The sequence below is a fragment of the Vitis vinifera genome, chromosome 13 (genome assembly GCF_030704535.1).
Source record: "Vitis vinifera cultivar Pinot Noir 40024 chromosome 13, ASM3070453v1".
Lineage (NCBI taxonomy): Eukaryota > Viridiplantae > Streptophyta > Magnoliopsida > Vitales > Vitaceae > Vitis > Vitis vinifera.
Genome location: NC_081817.1, coordinates 21,359,278 through 21,381,945, shown reverse-complemented (window position 1 = coordinate 21,381,945; position 22,668 = coordinate 21,359,278). Strand labels below are relative to the sequence as shown.

At 32.0% G+C, this 22,668-nt stretch overlaps 1 protein-coding gene across 1 annotated transcript; it reads right to left on the bottom strand.

Annotated features, from left to right (window-relative positions):
- Positions 1–607: 607 nt before the first annotated feature.
- Positions 608–20,850, bottom strand: LOC100267765 (65-kDa microtubule-associated protein 5). Its single transcript, XM_010660754.3, has 11 exons — positions 20,684–20,850; positions 19,337–19,540; positions 18,827–19,075; positions 18,513–18,728; positions 12,670–12,825; positions 12,374–12,533; positions 11,613–11,764; positions 6,030–6,117; positions 2,282–2,355; positions 2,124–2,198; positions 608–1,012 (listed from the first exon to the last, which is right to left on the bottom strand). Exons 1-11 carry the CDS (start codon positions 20,753–20,755, stop codon positions 770–772), a joined length of 1,689 nt encoding a protein of 562 aa, XP_010659056.1. The 5' UTR covers positions 20,756–20,850; the 3' UTR covers positions 608–769.
- Between the last annotated feature and the right edge of the window lie 1,818 nt (positions 20,851–22,668).

The following is a 22,668-nucleotide window of genomic DNA, read 5'->3' as shown; positions in this document are numbered from 1 at the left end:
CCATCAATGGAATTTTTTTCTTTTCAGTTATGATAAAGAAAAGAAACAAATGTTAATAGCCGAAGGTTTGAGGTGGACTGTGATGGATTTGGGCCCATAGATGGCTCCCATTCATAGTTATGGGTAAGAACTTTTAGGCCTCAATGTGAAATGCACTTGCAAAGTGGGAACAAAGTTGGGAGAATTTTTTTGTGAAACGCACTTTTGAAGTGGAAGCAAAAGCTCTGGGAATTTTTAGGGTAAATGTCAGAAAGACAGACGTCTGTGATTAGCATGCCAGAGCCCTTTAGGAAAAAGTCTGAGAGATATCTCACTGGGAGGTTCTGACCATTCAGAGTCGTCTAATTCATACAGAGGAAAACTTAAGTCTTCAGTGTGAAATGCACCTTCAAAGTGGGAACCAAGTTCTGGGAATTTTCATGTGAAAAGCACTTTTTGAAGTGGGAAACCATAAAAAAAAAAAGTGGGGGGGGGGGGGGCGGTGTGTTTGAGAATTTTTTTGGGGAAATTTTTTAGAGATGTCTGATTGACATTTCAAGGGCTTTACAAGCTCTGAGGATTTTCCCAGGAAAAAAAAATGCAGGTGTCTTCCCACTAACTAGAAATATTGTAAGAGAATGAACAAGGCATGCATTTTTCAACACAACAGAATCAATCACAATTAAGTTGTCAACAAATTTGGTGACCTGTTGACAAGTTCAGAATCATAAAAAACTAAAGTCATGGTCTGTGAGACGAAGAGTCTAGTTCAACTCTACTGAGAGATGAATCATCCTTTTGGCAGAGCAACATAGTTTGGAGGTATTGTGGTACCTCCCCTGCCACTATCCCTCCGTTCTTTACCCGCTGAAACCCCATGACGGGATGAAGGAGTCGAAACACGGCGGCCGACTGGTGTTCCTGCCAGTGTGTTAGCATTGGTGCTTTGGCCCAGTGGCTTTTTTGTTGTGGGCTTAGACCCGAATAAAGCCTCTTGCTCTGTAGCAAATTGTTCTTGTAACCGTTTCTGCTCCTGTTAAGACCAACAGAAACAAAATGAATAATGATCTTTATCATTGCAATTCAGCCCACATGCAATCAATGACAATGTTAAGAATGAGCCATTTGATTATAAGATTTTTTTTCTTAATAATTGCCCACATAATTTTTGAAATGCTTCAACAATCAAAGCTATTTAGAAGAACCAAAACTGATATACTAAGCACCCACAGTTTTACATGTGGCATGGACTCATCAATAAATGGATCCCAATGTTGATATCAACAGCCTAAGTGCTGGCATCAATAAATGGCTTTGGTGCATCTAAAATTTGCCAACTTGTTCTTGATCTGAAGTAGAACACAGACACAAGCATACCAATGTTGAGGTGGTTTCTCAACCACCAGACATGAGACAGGTGCATTGGGATATATTGGTGGAGGAACATTGAAGGTTCTAGAGAAGCCCAGAGATGTCCACACATCTCTATACTAAAATGGAAGAAAAGGGAAGAGTGTTGAGCTATTTAGAGAGTTCTAGACAAGTCTTGCAAATACTTGTACATAGTCTATGTCTAAGAGTTTCTAGAGAATTCCGGAGATGTAAGGAACCTTTGTGAGTTCCAAAGAGTTCTTTGGTTGCCTATAAATAAGAGATGACCTCATTTGGTCGAAGCACCAAGCAAGTTGAGAGCTTCCTAGCATTGTAAAGCTTACTTTGTATAATACAAAGCTTCATTTCTTAAAGGATTGCATTTGTTGTGCGCTCTAGTTTCCAAGTCGTATGCATTACTTAGCCTAGCTAGCTAAGTGGGTGGGAAAGGTCGTGTGCATTACTTAACCTAACTAGCTAAGTGGGTGGGAAAGGCGAATTAGCAACATCAAGTGTTTTGAGTTGTCTAGTGCCGCACATGAATTTAGAAAAAGCCTAAGTCCGTTACAATGGGCAGGCCAGCCACATCTAAACCTATGTCCACCTTATTAAAATGGCAAGAATAAGATCAAAAGTAGTTTTCATGCTAGTATCTTGAATCTAGCAATCTGAAATTTATGAACCGGGTGCACCAGTCTAACATACCAGCTTCCCATCTAATCCTAATAGTAGCTAAATAGAAATGTGATCAAGAAGAATAACAGTAAGCCTACCCGAGATCTACGTTTTTCTTCTTCCCTTTCCTGCCTCAGCACAATATATTCCTCCAAGGTTTGTAACAAGGGGACCTGAAATTAGACAGTTAGTGGTTGGAACTTGGAATCTACTGTAAAGTAACTTCAGGAAACAACAATTACAATTGGCTGCTCACCTTGTCATAAAAGAATGGCATTCCTTTCTCCATTTCCCAGGCTTTCACTTTTGCAGTCAAATTTTCAACAATTGCTAGACAACAGGCTTAGAAAGTTATTCAATGCTAGTTTAAGTGTACAAAAACTAAATATTTGTTTAAGCATAAACTCAAAGTGAAAAATGTAAGCAACAAAGAATGGTCATTTACTAAAACATCACTTGCACTAAAATAAGGTTGCAATAAACCAGGCAGTGCACATACTTTTGGATATATTATGAAATATACAGTCCAAGAATTTGGAACTACATAAAAAAAAAAAATATATATATATATATATATATATATATATTTTCGTTATATAAAATTATCAACCTAAAATGGTAGGAGTACACTGCAAATTTATTAAGCTATAATTCTTGGACCGTCTTCATCTCTAATACTTGTCCTCTATTTCAGAAAAATGTGGGCATTGCCATGTCTTCTTCATTGCTGTATTCATCCCTTGAAACTAGTGCAGCCTACATCATGTAATTAGTTCTGAACTTAAATACTCAAATCATAGAGAAGCTCTTGGTGTTGTATCTGAAATAGTTCTTTGTATGGGATGTAAGCTTGTAAAATAATCAACTTTACTTTTTTTCACCTATTGAGATGCCAGTAATAATGCAAGAGCTGATTTAATGCAATATAATATGTTGAAGCACTTATTCTCATAGTTGTTTAAAACTTATAATACACGATACAATACAATGATACAATACATTTTTTATGAAAATCAATATGTATCACAATCTGCATATTATTTTAAAATGCATCTTATGATACATATACAATACATGATATTACACTACAACGATTCACACATCTTCAACTATTTTCTATAATTTTTTTAAAAAAAAAAATCAAATTATTTCTTTTATTGTTAAAAGAATGTATTATATTAACTGTTTAAAATATATTAAAAGATTAAAAATTCATCATAAAAAGGAGAAATAGGTAAAATAATCTTATATAAAAAACTGCATTCATATTATCAAATGCTATATTAGAAGTTAAATAAGTTTATTTTTACAATAAATATAGGAGAATTTTCATTTGAATGGTTTGAATATTGATAATGAAAATGATGGTGATTAGTGAATAAAATTTTAACTTAATGTATTATTTTATTTTATTTTTTTTGGTGGAAAAGGAATTTGAAGATAACACATAAAGACAAACAAACACACACACACACACACACACACATATATATATATATATCAAGTAGCAACACAATAAATGCATATACCTAATTAAAATTTGGAACTAAAAATCATAGTTAAAAATTGAAAAAGTTAATTTTTGTGAATTATGTGATGAATCTATATATTAAAGTTATATTTTGTTAATTTGAACTTGTCAAAACGTTAACATTCAATGTTTTCACATGATATGACATAGATTAATTCTTTCAATCCTATTATCTTCCATAAAATTGGATATATAATACTCTATATTTCATACTTTCATTAGATATTCACGCATATACATATTTTTCTATTTATTTTTCTCTATATAAAAAATCTTATAATACACAATACGATATGATACACGATACAAAAAAATAGAAAAAATTATACATGATATATTTTACGTGTTAACAACCATGCTTATTCCTTTTAGAAGTATCCAGTTGTGACTTTTAGTAATTTCTCATAGGCATTTGTTTTATGCATGTTGTCCTATCCAAAACATAGAGATTCATCATCACAATTCACATTCAATTTTTTTATACAATTAAAATTTTCCTATGGAATCGGGTATCTCTATTATAAGCTACCATTCACAATTCTCAAGTCACTTTTCCCAGGCATCAACTTCCCTATAGTTCCATACACAAATAAAATGTTAATATCTAATAAAAGAATTATCATTCCTATTACTTCCTAATTATTCATGAATAGACCAAATAGAAACGGAGAAAGAGGCAAAAAAATTAATTGTTCATGAAGATTAATCCAAACTACATTAGAGTTCTTGATAGTTCTAATGAGTCAAAGATTGCATATACTAGAAACGATCCATCAAATAAATCAAAGAACTAAAAGTTGTTCAAGAATATAGTAATCTTTATGCTAGAAAAAAAAATATACCATGAATTATCAGTTATTAGGGAGTCAATTGTATAGACATTAAGCCTAATCTAATCATTCCAATTTTTATCATACTAGGAGTATGATCACACATACATCAATAATAATATGGAAAAAAAATTACGCTAATAATTTTATCCAAATGCTACAAGTTTAGTGACAAAAACAACATTGAGCATACTTTTTTGTTACTAACTCTATTAAGGAAAAAATAACAATAATGAATCAATAGCTAAATACTTGGTCTATAACCGATGAAGAGAACAAAGACAAGAATGGGAAAATTTGAGCTTATATGTTATTTTATTTGTATTATGTTCTATAATCTACATGTGAATTCTTTGGAAATCATCAAGATTTGAATTGTTTGGTATCCAAGGTCAATAGTTGTTTAGTCATGTGTTGTTTCTTGTTGGGACACAATTGAGTTTTATCTAGAATTCATAAAATTGTATCTTCACAAAATTTATTTTCTTAACATAAATAGTGATCATAGTTGATCTCCTTTGAAGATGTCAACAACAACAACAACAAAAAAGAGAGATTGGTTCTAATGTTCAAGCCTTAACTTAGGATACTAACAATATTTCAAGTCCCTTTTGCTGCTAACCATAATTTGGCTTAAACTGAGGCTCTTGTTTAATTTTAGGTAGTGGTTGACTTTGTGTCAAGTCTTTATTCTTTTATTTTTCTTGTTATATTAGAAAAGCTCTTATTCTTTAAGTTTCTAAATAATATTTCTCTCCTACATCAATTTGTGTTCCCGTAACGAAAGATAAGGAATTACAAAAAGTATCCTTTTATGGAAGTGAGACATAAGAGTATACCAGTTTAGTTGATCAAAATAGAGAGCCAGAATTTCAATAAAAATTCAGCATCAAACTATATTATCCTCGAGGATGTGAATGTCCTCTTTAAGTGTGATTACTTAAATAACACTAAGTATGTTTGCCTAGGAAGTAGGAATGTTGGTGGGATTGCCAAGGATTTATTTCTTCTCTACCATCTTTTCACTCTTTCATCTCATTCTATATACTCAAGAAACTTGAATAGTGCTGGAAATCTAAAGATCATGAATTACTAATTAGAAAAAAAGAAAGATGTGTGCAGAAGGACAGGAAGTCCTTCCAAAGAAAGATGTTTGAGCACACTTTTTACACACAAGTAGCTCCCATTTTCTTTCATTTTCTAATCTAAAACCCTAAATTTTATACCCTAAACCTCTTTAGGCCCTTATGGCATTACGAAACACCATGAAACCATAAATTAGCTACTTTTGACAAAATCTGCACAATATTTTCTAGAACTCAGCAACTAGTCACTTTCTGAGGTCTAACCTAAAATCCTAGCAATTGGCTTCAATCTTGAAAGAACATTCAAAAAGCTGGCCCACCAATGGAGAGATTACAGGCAGCAGTTTCAGAGTTCAGGCACTGTCCTGCATCCTGCATCAACAATTTTAACAAACCCATAGACCAATCTAACACACAAAATCTCTACCAGATTTGACAGAAATGATCAAATTCATTTCTTTTTATATCTGGATCTATTACTAAAAACATAATTGTCTAAAATGTAAATACACTTAATCAAAACTAAATTATGCAAGTGAATGATGATTACAAGCTCACATGGTATCTTGCTGACTAGAATCCGTGCCTTCTCTGCCCGTTTCAGATTTTTATGTGCTCCCCTGCCAGCACTATACCGGTTTTCATCCTGGAAAAATTAAAGCTGATTGATCATTCAGCAATAACTGAAACTCCATTGAATCGCACCACCAAAAAGTAAGTCCAAAATGTTTTACATATCCAACAAATAACTTCAAATTTTCCAGTAGAAGTAGCGATCACCTTTTCCTTTAAACTATAGGAGGCAGCTCAGTTAAACCAGTCAATGGAGACTATAACATAATAATATATATATATATATATATATATTAAAAATCAAACAAATAAAACAGAACAAAAATAAAAGACAAAAATAAAAAATAAAGATTCACACATGCAAAATTGCCTGTGTTGCTTTCTTCCCCTTTCTTTGTGGAAGCTTTGAATATGAAATAAAGATTCACACAAGAGAAGTGATCACAACAATCTCCCTTTAGGGTCTTTATTAAGATGGTGGTGGGTTACACACTCCTAGAAAGTCTCTCAGCTTTATCATTTTGGTGTTTCATTATACTGGAAAAATATATATATATATATAATATAACATAAATGACATTTTTTTTTTCTCTATATTGTAGGCACCAGTTGGAAAGGATTACCAACTCTTTTATGGCAGATTATCTAGTACCCTGCTATAGACCCAATAAATAAATCAAAATGATTCACACATCAAATAGGAATGGATGTCTTTCAAATGCTCTTTATTTTCCCAAAGCAAAAAATATAACTCCACAGCAAAGAAATGCTATGGTTTATGGTAAAATATCTATAATACAAATATAGACGCAAGAAATAATTTCAAGTAATAAATACACATCATATTTTCACAGGCAAAATATGTATATATATTTGGAAAGTGTGTCAAATTCTCCTTTTGAGTCAGTTTTTAAGTTTTTTTATATGTTCCTATAAGATATATTCTTGTGAGAGACTTTCCTACTATTCTAAAGGAAACATTCTAGATATCTTTAATAACAAGGGAATTAGTTTTGCTAAACAATCAAATCTCTTAAAAGCTTAAGCTTGGAGGATTTGGGTCCATGATGAATATCATGCTACCCTAACATCCTCCCTTACGTGTGACCCCATACCTACACATGGAGAGACACCTAGGCACACACAGGCCTAAAGATAAACAAACCACAAACAGCCTCCTTTGGGCTTAATAAAGTGATGAAATAAACATGCAATGAGGGTCAAACCTATGACCTTTCACTAAACAAGGCTCTAATACCATGTTGTACAACCAATTCTCCTAAAAGCTTAAGTTTGGAGGATTTGGATCCATAATGAATATGCCACTCCAACAAGTTTATTATGTGGAATATTCTTATATAATCAAGAAAAAAATAGGAAAGCATTTTGACTGAAAAAGAACACATTTTTTGGATGTAATTAGAGCTTTATGATTTGAGAGTTCTAGGATTGTAATCACCTTCAACAAGAGTAAAAGTTCTTCTTTGTTTTCACTGGTGGATGTAGACTTTAGGCCAAGCCACATAATATGTTGTGTGTTTTCTATTTTCATTATCTTTTTTTCCTCCATATTATTGTTTTTTGTCATGGTTTTTCATAATAAACCGGTATCAAAGCTAAGGTTGTTAAACATGGAATGACGACAAAGTTTGAGGTTGAAAAGTTTGATGGAAGAGATCATGGTAATGATTAAAATATGAGAGAAAGAGGGATAGCGATTTTGAGCAAATAATGTTTGATTGGTAGACAAAAAACAAGAAAGCTAGATTTTGTTGAACTTCATATATTTGAGAAACGATAGAGGTAAAATTCAATACAATTGTTCATAAGACTATAGGTAATTTAAAGTACATTCATTCAATCTTACAATTAATAGAAGTTGAAAGAGATCTATTGACAACTTCTAACGTATGCAAATAGTGCAATCCTCTAAATTTTTAGTTAGTAGGGATGTAAGATTTGATGAGCTTACAATGTTTTTTTTTATTTTTTTGATAGGAAACGACAAAGGAATATATTGATAAAAAGGAAGTACAAGAGAAGGATGAGGAATCCTCCCACCATAGAAAAACAAAACTACAAGGAAACAAATGCGAGAAAATACAAAGTAGAAACAAACAACTACTCTAGGTTAGGCCAACCCATTGGAGTTACACACCGCTAACCAATCAAGATGTATCACATTAAGGGGAATCCCCTTAAAAACCTTAGAACAAAAAGCCCAAAGAGAAGCAAGGAAATGAATCATGTTCCAAAGGTTCTCTGAATTCCTTGCTTTATCCTAAAAAATCCTTGCATTTCTTTCCCGCCACACCACCCATATTAAAGCGATGCACGCAGCTTGCCATAAAACAATCCCTCTCTTAGAAAATCCAAAACCATTAAAATTTGTAGATAGCATATCAAAGATGCTCCTAGGAGAGACCCAATCTGTCTTTGTTAACTGAAATAATTTGTGCCACAACCCCATCGTCAAAGAGCAATGAAGAAAAAGATGATCTACTGTTTCTCCATGCTTCATGCACATCATGCAAATGTCGGGACTAAGTGCTTTATAGGGTCTTCTCAACTGTAGCATGTCGTTAGTATTTACCTTCTTGTGAGCCACTAACCAGACAAAGGACTTGATTTTGAAAGGGACTTGAGAATTCCAGACTAACTTGGTAGGGAAAACTGAAGGCAAAGAAATTGGGATAAGGCAAGAAAGAAAGATTTGACTATGAAAAGTCCTGAAGGAGATAAAGACCAGGATCTCATATCTGGAACCGAAGGTGATAAATGTAGACGATCAAGAGACTGCATGAGACTTTCTAAATCTTCTATCTCGAAATCAGAAAGGTTACGACGGAAGTTAAAGTTCCAAGAGAAGGGGCGAGTGGATCCAAGAATTGAAGAAATAGGAATGTTTTTATCCGTGACTACTCTAAGTAGTCTTGGATAACGGACCCCTAGAGGTTGATCCCCTCACCACAAGTCTTCCCAGAACCGAATTCTTTCCCCATCTCCTACCATGAACCGAGTAAACTTGGAAAAATCTTGGGAGACTTGTACAATAGCCTTCCAAGGACAACAATGTGACCATCTAACAACAGTGTTGGCATCCCAACCATTAGAGTGTGATCCATAAATGCTTAAAATGACCTAATGCCACAGCGCTGAACCCTTCCTAGGATACCTCCACAACCATTTCCCTAAGAGAGCGGAATTCCATAAGGAAATCCTTCTGAAACCCAATCCCCCTTTCGTCTTCGGATTACACACTACATCCCAACTAACTAGATGATCTCTTTTGCCTTCCCTAACCCCAGACCATAAAAAATCTCTTTGCAACCTCTCAATTCTTGCTGCCACTTACAATGTTGAGTCCAACAAAGAAGCAATTTAATACAAAAAATAATCCTAGTGTGAGAAAAAAGGTAGAGTTTAAGCCCAAAGTTTCCAGAAGCTTTTACTAAAACCAAATAAGGAAGAAGTGCAACATCTTAATGATAAAGACAATGCACCATAGGAGCAACAATACAATTTAGCCAAAGACAGAATGAGAAGGCATTATTGTTTACACACATATTGTGGCAGAAACTAATTAAAGGATCATTGTAGAGGAGAGTCCAACAAATGTGAATACTAAATTTGGTTCTACATTTAAATTCAAGGATTATATGAAATTACTTTTTGACTACAATCAATATCCAAAAGTCCTTGAGGAGAGTGGGAGTGAGGTGATATGGAAGACTTTCAAGTTTGATTGAATTATAGGCATTCGAGCCAAGGTGGAGATTATTGATAAGTATCTTAAATTCTTGTTTTGAGTCAATTTTAAGTCTTGATATTTTCTTATTACAATATAATCTTGTAAGAGACTCTCTTGTTATTATTATAAAGGAAATACCTCAGGAATCCTTAGCAATTAGATAATTAGTTTCTTTTAAGGAATATTCCTATATCATCAAAAACATAAAAAAATAGGAAGAGATTATGATTGAAAGAGTTTCTTTTTTGGGTGTTATTGGGACTTTGGGATTTGAGAGCTCTAAGATTGTCATCTCCTTGAACTACAGTGAAAGTTCTTGGTCATTGCCCATGAATGTAGACTTTACATTGAACCATGTAAATCATTATATGTTTTGTCCGTTTTTTGTTTTTGTTCTATTATTTTCCTTCTCTCTACTATTGTTCTTTATCATGGCCTTTCACAATAATATATCAAAACCAATATTGATAAAATTCTCAAGCTCTTCTAATGTATGGAAATATCAAAAGGAAAAAAAAAAATTCTTAAGGGAAAAATAATGATGGAAAGTAGCAACAAAAGCACAGAAAAGTTGAAATGAAACTTCTTAGTAATTGTTGATACAATGCATCAATTAGTGTCAACATTATTTAAAGAGTGATAAATAACAAGCATGGATATTTAGGATAGAAATTGTGTACTGACGATTATGTATACGTTATAGATTCATAAAGAACCATATATTTGAATACTAAGTATTATAATGTTCACTTCTTGAATAACAAATTATTTAACATAAAACATAGGAAGAGAGACAAGAAGTAAAGTGAACATATAGTGGCATTACATGGACAGATTTTGGAGATTTTTAGAGAAATTGTGAAATCGAAAAGATAAAATATTGATATTTTGTGAGGTTCTCCCCAAAAGGAGATTGATAGGAGAGAATTTATGGAAATATCAAATATCATAAATATTGGCAATTGCAGTATTTTTTTCAAATTGCTTATATTTATTTCAAGGACCACTGAAATACGAGAATTTCACAAACACATTACCAATGCTTTTTATAGTCTGTTGCTGCCTTTACATTGCAGCTAGAATTTAGAATCCTAGAGAATTAATAAGTGGAGTGAAGAGTTACTAAAACTAAACCAGCTGCATATGAATGTAAATCAGACGATTTATAAAATTTTCTAATCTTACTTCTTTATATGACACTTCTATCACTCCATTATTTCATAATCATGAGCCCTTCCCCACCAACAACCCAAATGGAAATATATATGGCCTAATCCCCAAAATGGTAACTGGCATTATTCAGCAGCTATTCATTTGTACAAAAAAAAATATTTGGGGAGCCAAGAATCATAGTAAGCTTGGAGTTTATCAAGTGATAACCATAGAAATAGAGTTAAAAAAGAGGGGGGGAGGGGGGGGGGGGGGGGGCGCAAGCAAATAGACAAACAAACAAAACCATGATCCATAGTTCAGTATAAAAAATTGCACCAAACCATTATTTTAGATATTACCTAACCAAACAAATGATAACCATGTACTAAGTGCATGTATTTACGATCAAGCACATACACAAATTGTCACAGCTTAATGAGGAAAGAAATGGAGTAAAAATATATTGAAATTGTATTGAATTTTGTCCTAACATTTGAACTTTAGGATTTATCGAACTGATCTGGTCCTTGACATGTTCACCAACAATTTCCAATTTCCAGTGCAAGAAAGAATTAATGATAATAGCTTCTAAAGAAACTAAAGCCCCCATATCCCATATATTAACTTATATGCCAATTTTCATGCAAATCTGAAAATTTTTTTACCCTCTCATAGTCATCAAGCCAGTTTTCCTCATCCGATGCATATTTCCATTTCTCCACCTTGTCCAAAATATCCTTCCTGCTTAGAGCTTGCTCTTTAGCCTTTACAATCTGGTCATCGATTCCAGAAAGCAAATCAGACAGATCAACATTTCCTGTGAATGGAAAATGTACACAGCAATAAATGAATCTTTTTAGGTCAGTTTACTCATTGGAAACTGAAAGATGTATTGTTAATTTGAAATAAAACTCCCAACACTCCTAAGAGCATCAGTCACACAAAAATGGTGCAGGTTGATATGTACCTCGAGAGTAAATAAGAAAGAAGGGGAGAAAGAAAGAAAAATAAAAACAGAGAGAGAGAGAGAGAATGCATAAGGAAGCATAAAAGGATTACTACCATTAACTTTTATGGATCAAAGAACTAAGTGAAAGGACATAATGAAAATTAAGAAATGTATTCAAGAGATGTTTTAAAGAAGGACCAGATACTGTTTAACAAAAAAAGCAACAAACAGAGAGGAAGACCAACATTCTGGAACATTATAGAATAGATATTTATACAGGCACAAATCAACACGCATCAGAATTTGCATTAGAAATAATATAGAAAAAATATGAAAATGACAAACAAAGTGAATATTGTGGAGTGGGGGAAAAGAAAGACATGCTCAAAACAGAAATGCCTTTTTAGTTTTTGAATTAAAAGGGGCTAGTGTAATTGAATACAAAAAACTAAAACTTAGAAAGGAATCAAGTAAGACCAGAATCTATAAGGCTGACAAGTGTTTGTCTTGCTGCATCAGTATCCAAATCCATATGAACCCCTCTGTAAATTTCTTCAAGCTCATTTTGCCTCTTGAGTACCAGCTCCTTCATCTTGCTGGCTTTTAAAACTTTCAATCGCTCAATTTCAACCTCAGTCTAGCAACAAAGGAAATTGAAAACCATAAGGAACACCAGCAATGTGATGCATGCAACATATCTTCTAATCATAATCAATCACTAGAAAAAGATAAAAATATTTGGAAAAAAAAAAAGAAAGAAAGAAACAAATCACCTGCTCAATGACATCTAGAGCAAGGCACCCTTGCCTTACAACCTCATCAATGGAAGAAGAAATTAAGCAAGTAACATGCTTAAATTGTTTTTGTTCATCAACAGATGTGTCCAAGAGATTCCATAGTTCCATAAGCGTGCTCCCAAGATCTTGAAGCTAACAAAAATGAAAAACAAAAACAAAAAATTGACAAAAGTAACAGATATCCAATTAGAGGAAGAAAAAAGAAGCTCCATCTGCTATACAATGGCATCAAATTATTCAGCTGTTCTATCACCTTAGGTTAACGGATGAAAACAGAGCTCAAGGACAAGCATTCAAAATATTAACTATCTAGAGACAAGAGAGAGGCTGAAAGTTCTTTTGGTAAATCAAGTCTTATAGCAACATAAATACAGGACTATAAAGGAGTATCTTAACATTGCTGTTGTAAGAAAGCGAGTGATAGCAGATACAGTAAAAGTAAAAGCAAAAGGATAGATAGGCAAGCAGAGGAGAGGAAGGAGGGACCATTGCTAAATCTGACTACTAAATGTGGGATCTACGAAAATGTTCCATGTGAACAAAAGTGAAGTTCATAACTACATTTAGTTTACAAGAATAAGTTTCTTAAAGTGTTCAAATCATATGAAGTTCTGGCTATCCAGTATGTGGATCTCCTTATTCATCTAAGAGGCGCCACGACTTTCATACTTTATGAGTTCATGGCAATACTAGCTTCCCTCCAGAACCTGCTAACAAAGAATAGATACCACAACCAAGAATGTATAAAATGACAGAATTTCAGGTGAGAAATGAAAATAATTTTCATTGATTAACATCATTACAAACTGGTTAGGGGAAACTTTTGTCATGATTACTAACAATGTCATGATTCATGAGTAGCTATCACATGTATTCAAAGTGTAATAGTAACTGAAATCCACCTCTGTCCTTTCAAGTTATTTTTCATGAAATTGGAGACTGTAAAATACAAAACTAACAACTGCTCCTATTTTATCTAGATTTCCTACCTATCAGGTTTTTTATCTGTTAAGGTGTAAACTTCCCTACAAGCCTAAGTTGTTAGATATGAACTTAAAATGTATATCAGGCTAACACCCTTCCTTCCATGTGACCCCACATCTGCATATGAAAAGTTCTGTTAGCAGCATTTACAGATCACAGATAAGTAGATGGAAGAATAAACAGTACCATAGAGTAGAACTCAACCTCTATTTAACCATAGCTCTGACAACATGTTAATCCATCAACTTTCCTAAAACTTAATCCGTTTGGATATAGCCCCACAATGTATATTAGGTTAACATTAACCTTATAGGTTTCTGATTTATTTTCATATCATCTTTACACCAGGTCATTATAATTACAATTTATTTTTCTTATTCTTACATTGTTTTTAGTTAGGGCTTAGGGGAGATTATTATTACTTTCTATCAATAAAATTAGTTTTCAAAATTTCATAAGAATTTTATCAAAGCAAAAAGGCAGCCTTCTTTGTTCTTGTTTCTTTTTTCTTTTTCTTTTTTTCTTTTTTTAATTCAATGGAATCAACAAGGATTTAGGTGGCTAGTTCTTAGTATTTTCCCTAAGAAAATCAACAAGTTGTAGAAGATGATGCATTTTGTTGCTACTCAATGTGTTGTATTGCATGCTTGCTATGCCAAGCTATCTCAAAGCCAAAACCCTGGAAAAAGGTCACAAATTAGGCAAGACTAAGATGATTTTGGAAGGCAACCATAATCAGAATAGTTTCTCTGACTTAGATTCTCCACCAACCTATGATGAATACCTTGATGAGGATGATAAATGGCTATTCATAGTCACATCAACTATTCCACAACCTTTGGTTGATTCTCATAAGCCACATATTTGTTTTACAAAGAATCATTCACCATGGAAGAAAATTTTTGTTTAAGTGATTTTCTCCTAAAGGAGAAGCAAATTGAAGTATAATTTGAGTATTCTTTTAATCACTAATATGATAACCATTTTGAATCAATTTGTTTTAAGTCACTTCCTTTACAATTCATTAGAAAGTTGAACATAGATCACTATGTGAAGACATGTTAGGCTAATTGGATGGCCACTATGACATAGTCGGTGAAGTTTAAAGTTCTTCACTATCAATTACAATACAATAGCCCTATTTGGGATAATGTTTAACTTCTGCATTTAACACTAGAATTAAAAGAAGAAATAATTATTATTGCGGTGCAATTGAATTTTATGTTTGGAAATTGTATATTTTTTTTTAAATGATTTATTAAAGATAAAGATTATTATGGTATTTCTAAAAAATTTAATAAATAGAAATTTGCTCCATCATCACATATTAACGTTTTCAAAAGGTTAACTTTATCGTTCAGTTTGGTTACTGAGCCATTTATCAAGTTGGACAACATCGAACCAACTGGCCCGCTGATCCAACCGCTTGATCAATTAACCAAGCTAATGTTGAAAGAACTGAGCTGGCTCTTAAATTTATTTTTGACTAGAATTAGAGGGGACTTGATGGTAAAACTTTCTTGTAAAAAAAAAGGAGAGCCAACTATTAAGCACACTTTTGTTTCGTTATATTACTTAAACTAATAAAGATTATGTTAGCTACTTGCCTCCAAGTTCCAAATAATATTATTCATAAAACTTTAGAATAAAAGTAAATGTTATACATATTAACTTCTAATATAATAAATACAATGAAAACTATATAGCTAAAAAATTACAATAATTTTAAAATAATAAAATAATTGAATATATAACTGTTAAATGTGAATAAAATTAAATAATAAAATTTTAATTCACTCTTAAATACATGATATGATATATTTTCTTTTCAATTGAATGTTACAATTATACTAGAGAGCCACCGGGCCAAACACTTAAGAGACCATTTGCAACCACCATGGACTAGTGCCCCTTCTTGTATCTTCCTCCAGTTAAATGCTCAAAATTTTAATCTCAAACCCAATATGAGACAACTACTCCCTCAATTCCATGTTTTAAAAAACATAAATCCTTATGTATGTCTTTGAGAATTTAAGGAGCTATTTGCAACATTCCAAGACCAAAATTGTAGCATTGAGATTATTTCAGTTAAAAATGTTTTCATTCCCATTAAAAGACAAAGGTCTAACACTGATGTCTCCCCATTTCATAAGAACATGGCAAGAGATGCAAGTTACATTTTTGGAAAGACACTTCCCTCTTCTTAGAAGAACCACCATTCAAAAGAAAATGATGAATTTTGCACCAAAAGATGAGAGAGATTTTATCAATTTTGGCAAAGGTGTAAGGAACTGATTCATGCATGCCCACATAATGGATTTGAGACTATGCAATTGGTAAATTTTTTCTATGGTTCACTTTCCCAAACCTTAACTAAAGAGCAAGAAGAGACCTTCTCAAATGAGAAAAGGAAAATCAAGCAACACAACTTAGTATAAGAATAACATATAATATTTTAATATTTGGCCAATGATATTTTTTCTATAATTTTTAATAACATATAATTTTTTCTATTCATTTTTTACAAGCACAAAACAATGATATAAAATTTGGCCAAAACCAAACTAACAACACAACTTGGAAGATCAAGCAATAACATATGTACAAGAAAAAATAAACATGTTTCATGAAGGAAACACTTAGTATTTATGTGCACTTCCCATTTTATTTTAATATTTTCAAACCAACTGAACAAAAGCTTTATTGTAATCGTGTCATATTATATGTTGAAAACATAAGCAACATACTTCATAATGCAAACACTTACCAACTGTGTAAGAAATTTCACTTTACCAATTTATCATAATAGTTTCAATCAGCTAAATAAAGTTTCACCCTAACTTGTTAGATAGCTTACACAAATCCATTTTTGTTAAATCATAAGTCATAGGATAACCTTAACTCGACTTCAGAACCAAATCACTTCTTACTATTATTACAAAATTTTGTTTTAATTGAAATCAAACCTTATTATCATAACTTCATAATACAACCTGCACTAAGAAAACAACCTTATTACATAAGCATCTCATTGTAAACTTGTCATGCCATGTTCTCAATGGGCTGGCTATGACTTCTAATGAGTATATATATCTATAACTTTATCCTTTTTGTTTGAAAATGATGCACTTAAACATCCTCATTTGAGCCTTTGTACCTTGTAGGCCTTATAGAGGTCTTACAAACTTTACCTTTACCCAATAGTGCTATTGATTCTATAGAAATATTGAAACACACATTGCACATTTGTTTAACGACAACACTCTCCAGTCTCCATCTCCTCATCATTGGATACTTTAAAAAATAAAATAAATAAAATAAATAAATAAAAATTGAGAACATCACATGCGTAGACCAAAATAATCAATAGAAAATTAAGAACACGTGAAGTTAAAGCATGCTCCCAATAATGATTTATTTTGATCTTGATTTTAATTTCCATTAGAACAAATGGAGACTATGAAAAACCATAGCAAAAGGATTCTTCAATGGAAAGAGAGACTTCAAAGAGGCATTAGGTAATTTAGATCTAAACAGGACATCTAGGAAAATTATAGGGAAAAATTATATCAGAAGGTAAAGAAAATGAAAAAAACAATCAAAACAAACTCAAAAAGATTATTCCCAATGCAAAATCTACATAGAGCTCCACATGACTTAAGAATTCTCTTCCTCATCAAAGCTCTAACATTCAATATTCAAAGAAATTGTCTGTAAAGATTCGCATTCTTTTTAAGTAAGTGTGCCCAATTTTAACGACCTCCTTCCTAACTTAATCCAATTGTGACGATGTAGCTACCACCTTCCATATGGACATGTGCCCAATAATTTAAAAAATAATTGTTGTCAAGACACTAGATTCGCTCTTTTGGGAAGGATAGGCAAGATTAGAGCCCTTCATAGATTGATGAAAGGAGATAAGAAAATTAACCTCAATATTTGTTAGGGCTTGGGCCCAAATAAGTTGACATGATATACAATGTAAGTTAACAACTTAAGCTTTTTTTATCAAATAAGTAGTTTAATGTATAGTATCAAAGTTTTGATTTACAGATCATGTATTTGAACCTCATTAATATTTAATTACCCTATTTATTTTCACCTAAAAGCCTAGAGAAGACTACTAATGAGGCAATGTTTGGGATTTGGTTCAAAGAAGTTAGCTTAAAATACATTGTTGGCCCATTACCTATCAAATTATAGCTCAACCCTATCATTAAGATTCTTAAAAAGGAAAAAATTCCAGGCAGAAATACCATTAAAATATTTAACAAACTCGATAATCAACACCTCTATCTATCAAACAAAACTAAAAAGACGGGGAAAAGAAATCATGAAGGGAGTATCCTCTCATAGGTCCTCTCACAATGGAGAATCTATCACAGTGCAAGTACTCCCAAAATGGAGCATCCCATATGGGTCCTCTCAAAAGGGAACTACAGATCCCTTACCAATGACAAATGTTGTATCACAAAGGAAACTAGGTACTCATGGATAAAAGTTTCCAAGGGCACAGATGGAAGTCCTCCAAATCATGTTAGAATCCTAACTACTAACCCGAATCCCATTTCTTTTTTAGTTTTAAGGACCACATTGATTCATCTTCTCTAGGAAATTTCCAAAACCAATTACCAAAGTGACTATGATTACAGTTTGAGGGTCTCTCTTAGGCAATCTCAACCCCTCCACCAAAAAATTTCTCTCGAACTTACCATTTTGACTCTTGAGCAATTAGCAACTAATCAAACTCGTATGTAATTTGCTACACAAACTTATCAATGATAAGAAATTTGCACACAAAGATAGCAGGAGCAAAACAAACAGTCATTATGCACCTTTTGAAGCCTTTGTAGTTTCTCTTCCTTCAGTGAATGAATCATGCCTGTTAATCGAGCAAGGGTGTCATTGCTAATACTCCTCATTTGTCCATGTGAAGGATCAACCAGGGTTGGATGAACTTCAATTATTGTCTTGACAAAATCAATTGACATTACAACTGACAGTTCATGAATGGTATTAACATGGCTATTGACTTTCTGCAAACGAAGAATCTACAAAACAAAACCAAATGAATGGGCAAAATTAAATGACTAAAACTTCCATTGCTCTCATATTAACTTTGATCCTGAATCAAATTTTTGAAGAAAACCTTTTCACTCTGAAGCTCTTGTAGGTATGACTTCAGCCCACCCAACTTTTTCATTGTCAAATCCCTCTCATTTACTTGTGCATTAACAGAATTGATGGACTGAATATTGCCTGCTATTTCTGCACATATCCGAACAATCTGAGACTGGGTTTCAGAAAATTCCTTCATTCTTTCTTGCTTCTTCATTCTCAAGTCTTCCAATACAGGTTTTATGGCAGATAATTGCTCATGGAGAGTGCCTTTTTCCTTCTGAAAACAACAAAAGAGGGAACAAACTGAACAAATAATATGCAAGTTAAATAATAAAGTTAAGAACAGAAGATTTTTCCATGCCATTCCTTTCTCCTTTTCATTAAAAGAAAAAGACAAAGATCATTCCATTAATTTCAAACACTCCAATGCCACAAAATTCACTTTGGATTTCTATGTGAATCTTCTTAAAAGCATTCTTCACAATAGTAAATAATAATAACAATAACAACAAAAACAACAATGCAAAAAGGACTCGACCTGAACAAAGTTCGCATGTTCACCTAGAGCAGAAACAAGGCTAGAAACTTCAGTTTCAGCTTCATTGAGTGTTTGACACAGATCAGCCCTGTGCTTCTTAGTTTTTTCAACCTTCCTTCTATAGATATCAAGGCATTCTTGCTCAAGTTGCAGAAGCATCTTATCTCTTTCACTTTCACTCTCCCCAATTTCATCCCATATTTTCTAAAAACCAATTACAAGAAAGAATTAGAACTATATACAATTATTAAAAAAAGAAAAACAGAAAGAAAAAAAAAAGGGAAAACAGAAGAACATCCAATCAAGTGAAAATACTGAGTGCTGTTGAGAGCAAGAGAACAAAAATAGGTTCCATCATTTTCATTATCACATTTTATTTTCCATCACAGGTGAGAAAAATGGTAAAAATAGACAAATAAATAGATAAAACAAAAACCAAAAACAAAACAATTTTCACTAAAAATTCGATTTAATTAAAATGTAGAATAAAACATGATTTGAGAAGAAACCTTAGACTGATCAGTGTATTTAAACAAAAAAAAAAAGGCATATCTTCAATCAAATTATAAATAACAAAACCAAAAGAAAACAATAACCAGGTGAGGAAACAAGATGCCTGTGTTTGATTACCCAGAAAATAAAGAAAAAAAATTAAATTAAAAAAACAAATTCTGAGTCATTCATTTTCCGCTGCTTAGTTCCGAAGAATGAAAATTCACAGCGTTTAACCCAACAGTCACAAAAGACCAAGTTGACTGGAGTTTTCAATGCTATGAAAACCCAAAACACTGCTTCAAATTTCCAAAATCTCCTTCTGTCCCAACCACTTTCCCAGTAAGCAAACTGAAAACAAGAAATGAAATTTCCAGGAGAGATCCATTAATGGTCAAAAGTGCAGGATTAACACAAGTTTTTGATTCTCTCAAAACTCGAAACAACTACTTCAGATCCCCAAAATTCCCTTCTTTCCAGCATTTTCTCAGTAACCACGTGGAAAACAAGAAATAAAATTTGTACCAGGAGACCCATCAATGATCAAAGGTGCAGAAGATAAAGTTAACTCAAGTCCGCGATATGCTGGAAGCCCAAAACCACCACTTAAAATTATAAAATTTATATTATCCCACCATTTTCTCAGTGACCAAACAAAAGACAATTAACGGAATTTAGACGAGAGATCCATCAATGATCAAAGGTTCAGAAGATTAAGTAAACTCGAGTTCCTCATTCTCCCAAAACCACTTTTCCAAATTTCCAAAAATCCCTTATTTTCCAACAGTTTCCCAGTAACCAAACAGAAAACAAGTTACCAAATGTCCATGAATAACCAAAAGTGCGAGAGAGAACCTGCAACTCGACAAGGAGAGATCCGCAAGTGGTTTGGGAGGGTGAAAACGGCGGCGTTCTAATGGTCGTCATTTCTCGAAAACCTAGAAATCAGCAACAGCGTGATTTTGATCTACATTCCATTATGTTCCATTTTGGGAATAGAGAGAACCCAACGTCCTTTTAGAAGTTTTCTACGCCCTTGGCTTTGGCGCCAAATCATTTTGATTTTTTTGTTTTTTGATTAAAAAAATAAAAAGTTTGACTTTTCTTTTACACTTTCTTTTTCTTTTTTCTTTTTTAGAAAATTAGGATTCTCCTTATCAATCTTTTCAAAATCCGAAAAATCTTTAAACCAAAAAATTTATTGGTTCACAATTTACTATTTACTAATCCACCGACGGTTGAAAAATCGATCATATAATAAATATATAATTTATATATTATTAAAAAATTTAATAATATTTTTTATATATATTTGATATATCAAATTTAATAATAATGATAAATATAAATATACTAATATAATAAATTTTATTAAATAAAAAATGTATAATATTTAACTATTAAAATATATTTAAGATGGAAAAAAAATTAAATATTTAATTTTATCTGGATCTATTTTATTATTTTAAAAAAAAAATTTAATGCAAGAGTTACTATTGTTTTCTATTTTTTAAAACAAAAAAAAAGTGTATCTAAACAACACACAAGTTACCTTTGTTCATTATTCTTTTTCATTTTCTTTTTAATAGTGTGGTAGAAAATTTTATATATGTGTATAATTTATAAAATAATTGACAAATTATGCATATTTGATCCACTAAAATGAATTCTTTTCTAATACAAAAATTGTCCATCTCATTATAATCATAGTCTAATAAACAAAATATAACAATTGATATAACCCAAAATAATAATAATAATAATAATTCAAAATATAGTATGTGAATAATCAAACATATTTTTCATCAAAATCATGGTTTGAAAATTTGAAAATAAAAACTTAAACATTCTTTAAAAAAAAAAAAAGTAAAAGTATTAAAGTTTTTTCAACAAATAAAAGAAATGAAAATAATTAATAATTCAAAACAAAGTTTGCAAAATTACACAAAAGTCCTTTTTGAAAGGGAATATTGTTACCATGGAAAAAACTTTAGAAAAAAAAATAGAAACATTTAAAATTAGATAAGGATAATCTTTTAAGAAAAAAAAACTACTAGCATGTGAACTCAAAAGAATCTGAGACTAGAAATAATGTCAATATAAGAGGAAAAATGCACAAAAACTAAACGTATATCAAAACCATAATTTAATGTGCATCTTCCTAGAAAAAAATTGAAGTGTCAAAAATTTAAAAGATTAATAGAAAATTTAAATCTTTAAAACAAATAGAAATAGAAAGAAAAATTGAAATTGAAGGTCCAAAGTTAGGTTTATGACCTAATCAACCTAAGATAATCAACTTAGGTGGGTGAATAGGATGATGATCACTTCTTACAAATTTAGCAAATATAAACTATGATGAATGTAAGAGACAATTTAAGCAATAATAATAATAATAATAATAATAAAATAATAGAAGAGAAATTGCATAGAAAATAAAGAGAGAGAAAAATAGAGAAATTGCAAATTCAATATATATATATATATTTTTTTTTGTAGTGGTCTAGTGCAACCTAGCCTATATTCACTTTTCTCAAGCTCCTAACCTAGTGAGAGGTCCACTATTCGAATATTTCAATCCAAACCTCCAATATTATAATCATATTATAGTTCCAATGAACCCTCTTGGACTTATGACTTCAATCACACTCTTGGATTATGGTTCAAGGTCCTCTACATATACCTCAAGAGAACAAATATTGAATCCCCAAGTACTACATTATACTTGAAAACCCTAAATATCACCTTACATTGGAGCCCACCTCACAAGATGCATGAATAAATTCGATAAGAATATAACTTCTAATATATAATTTGGCACAATGGAATACAAAAAAAAC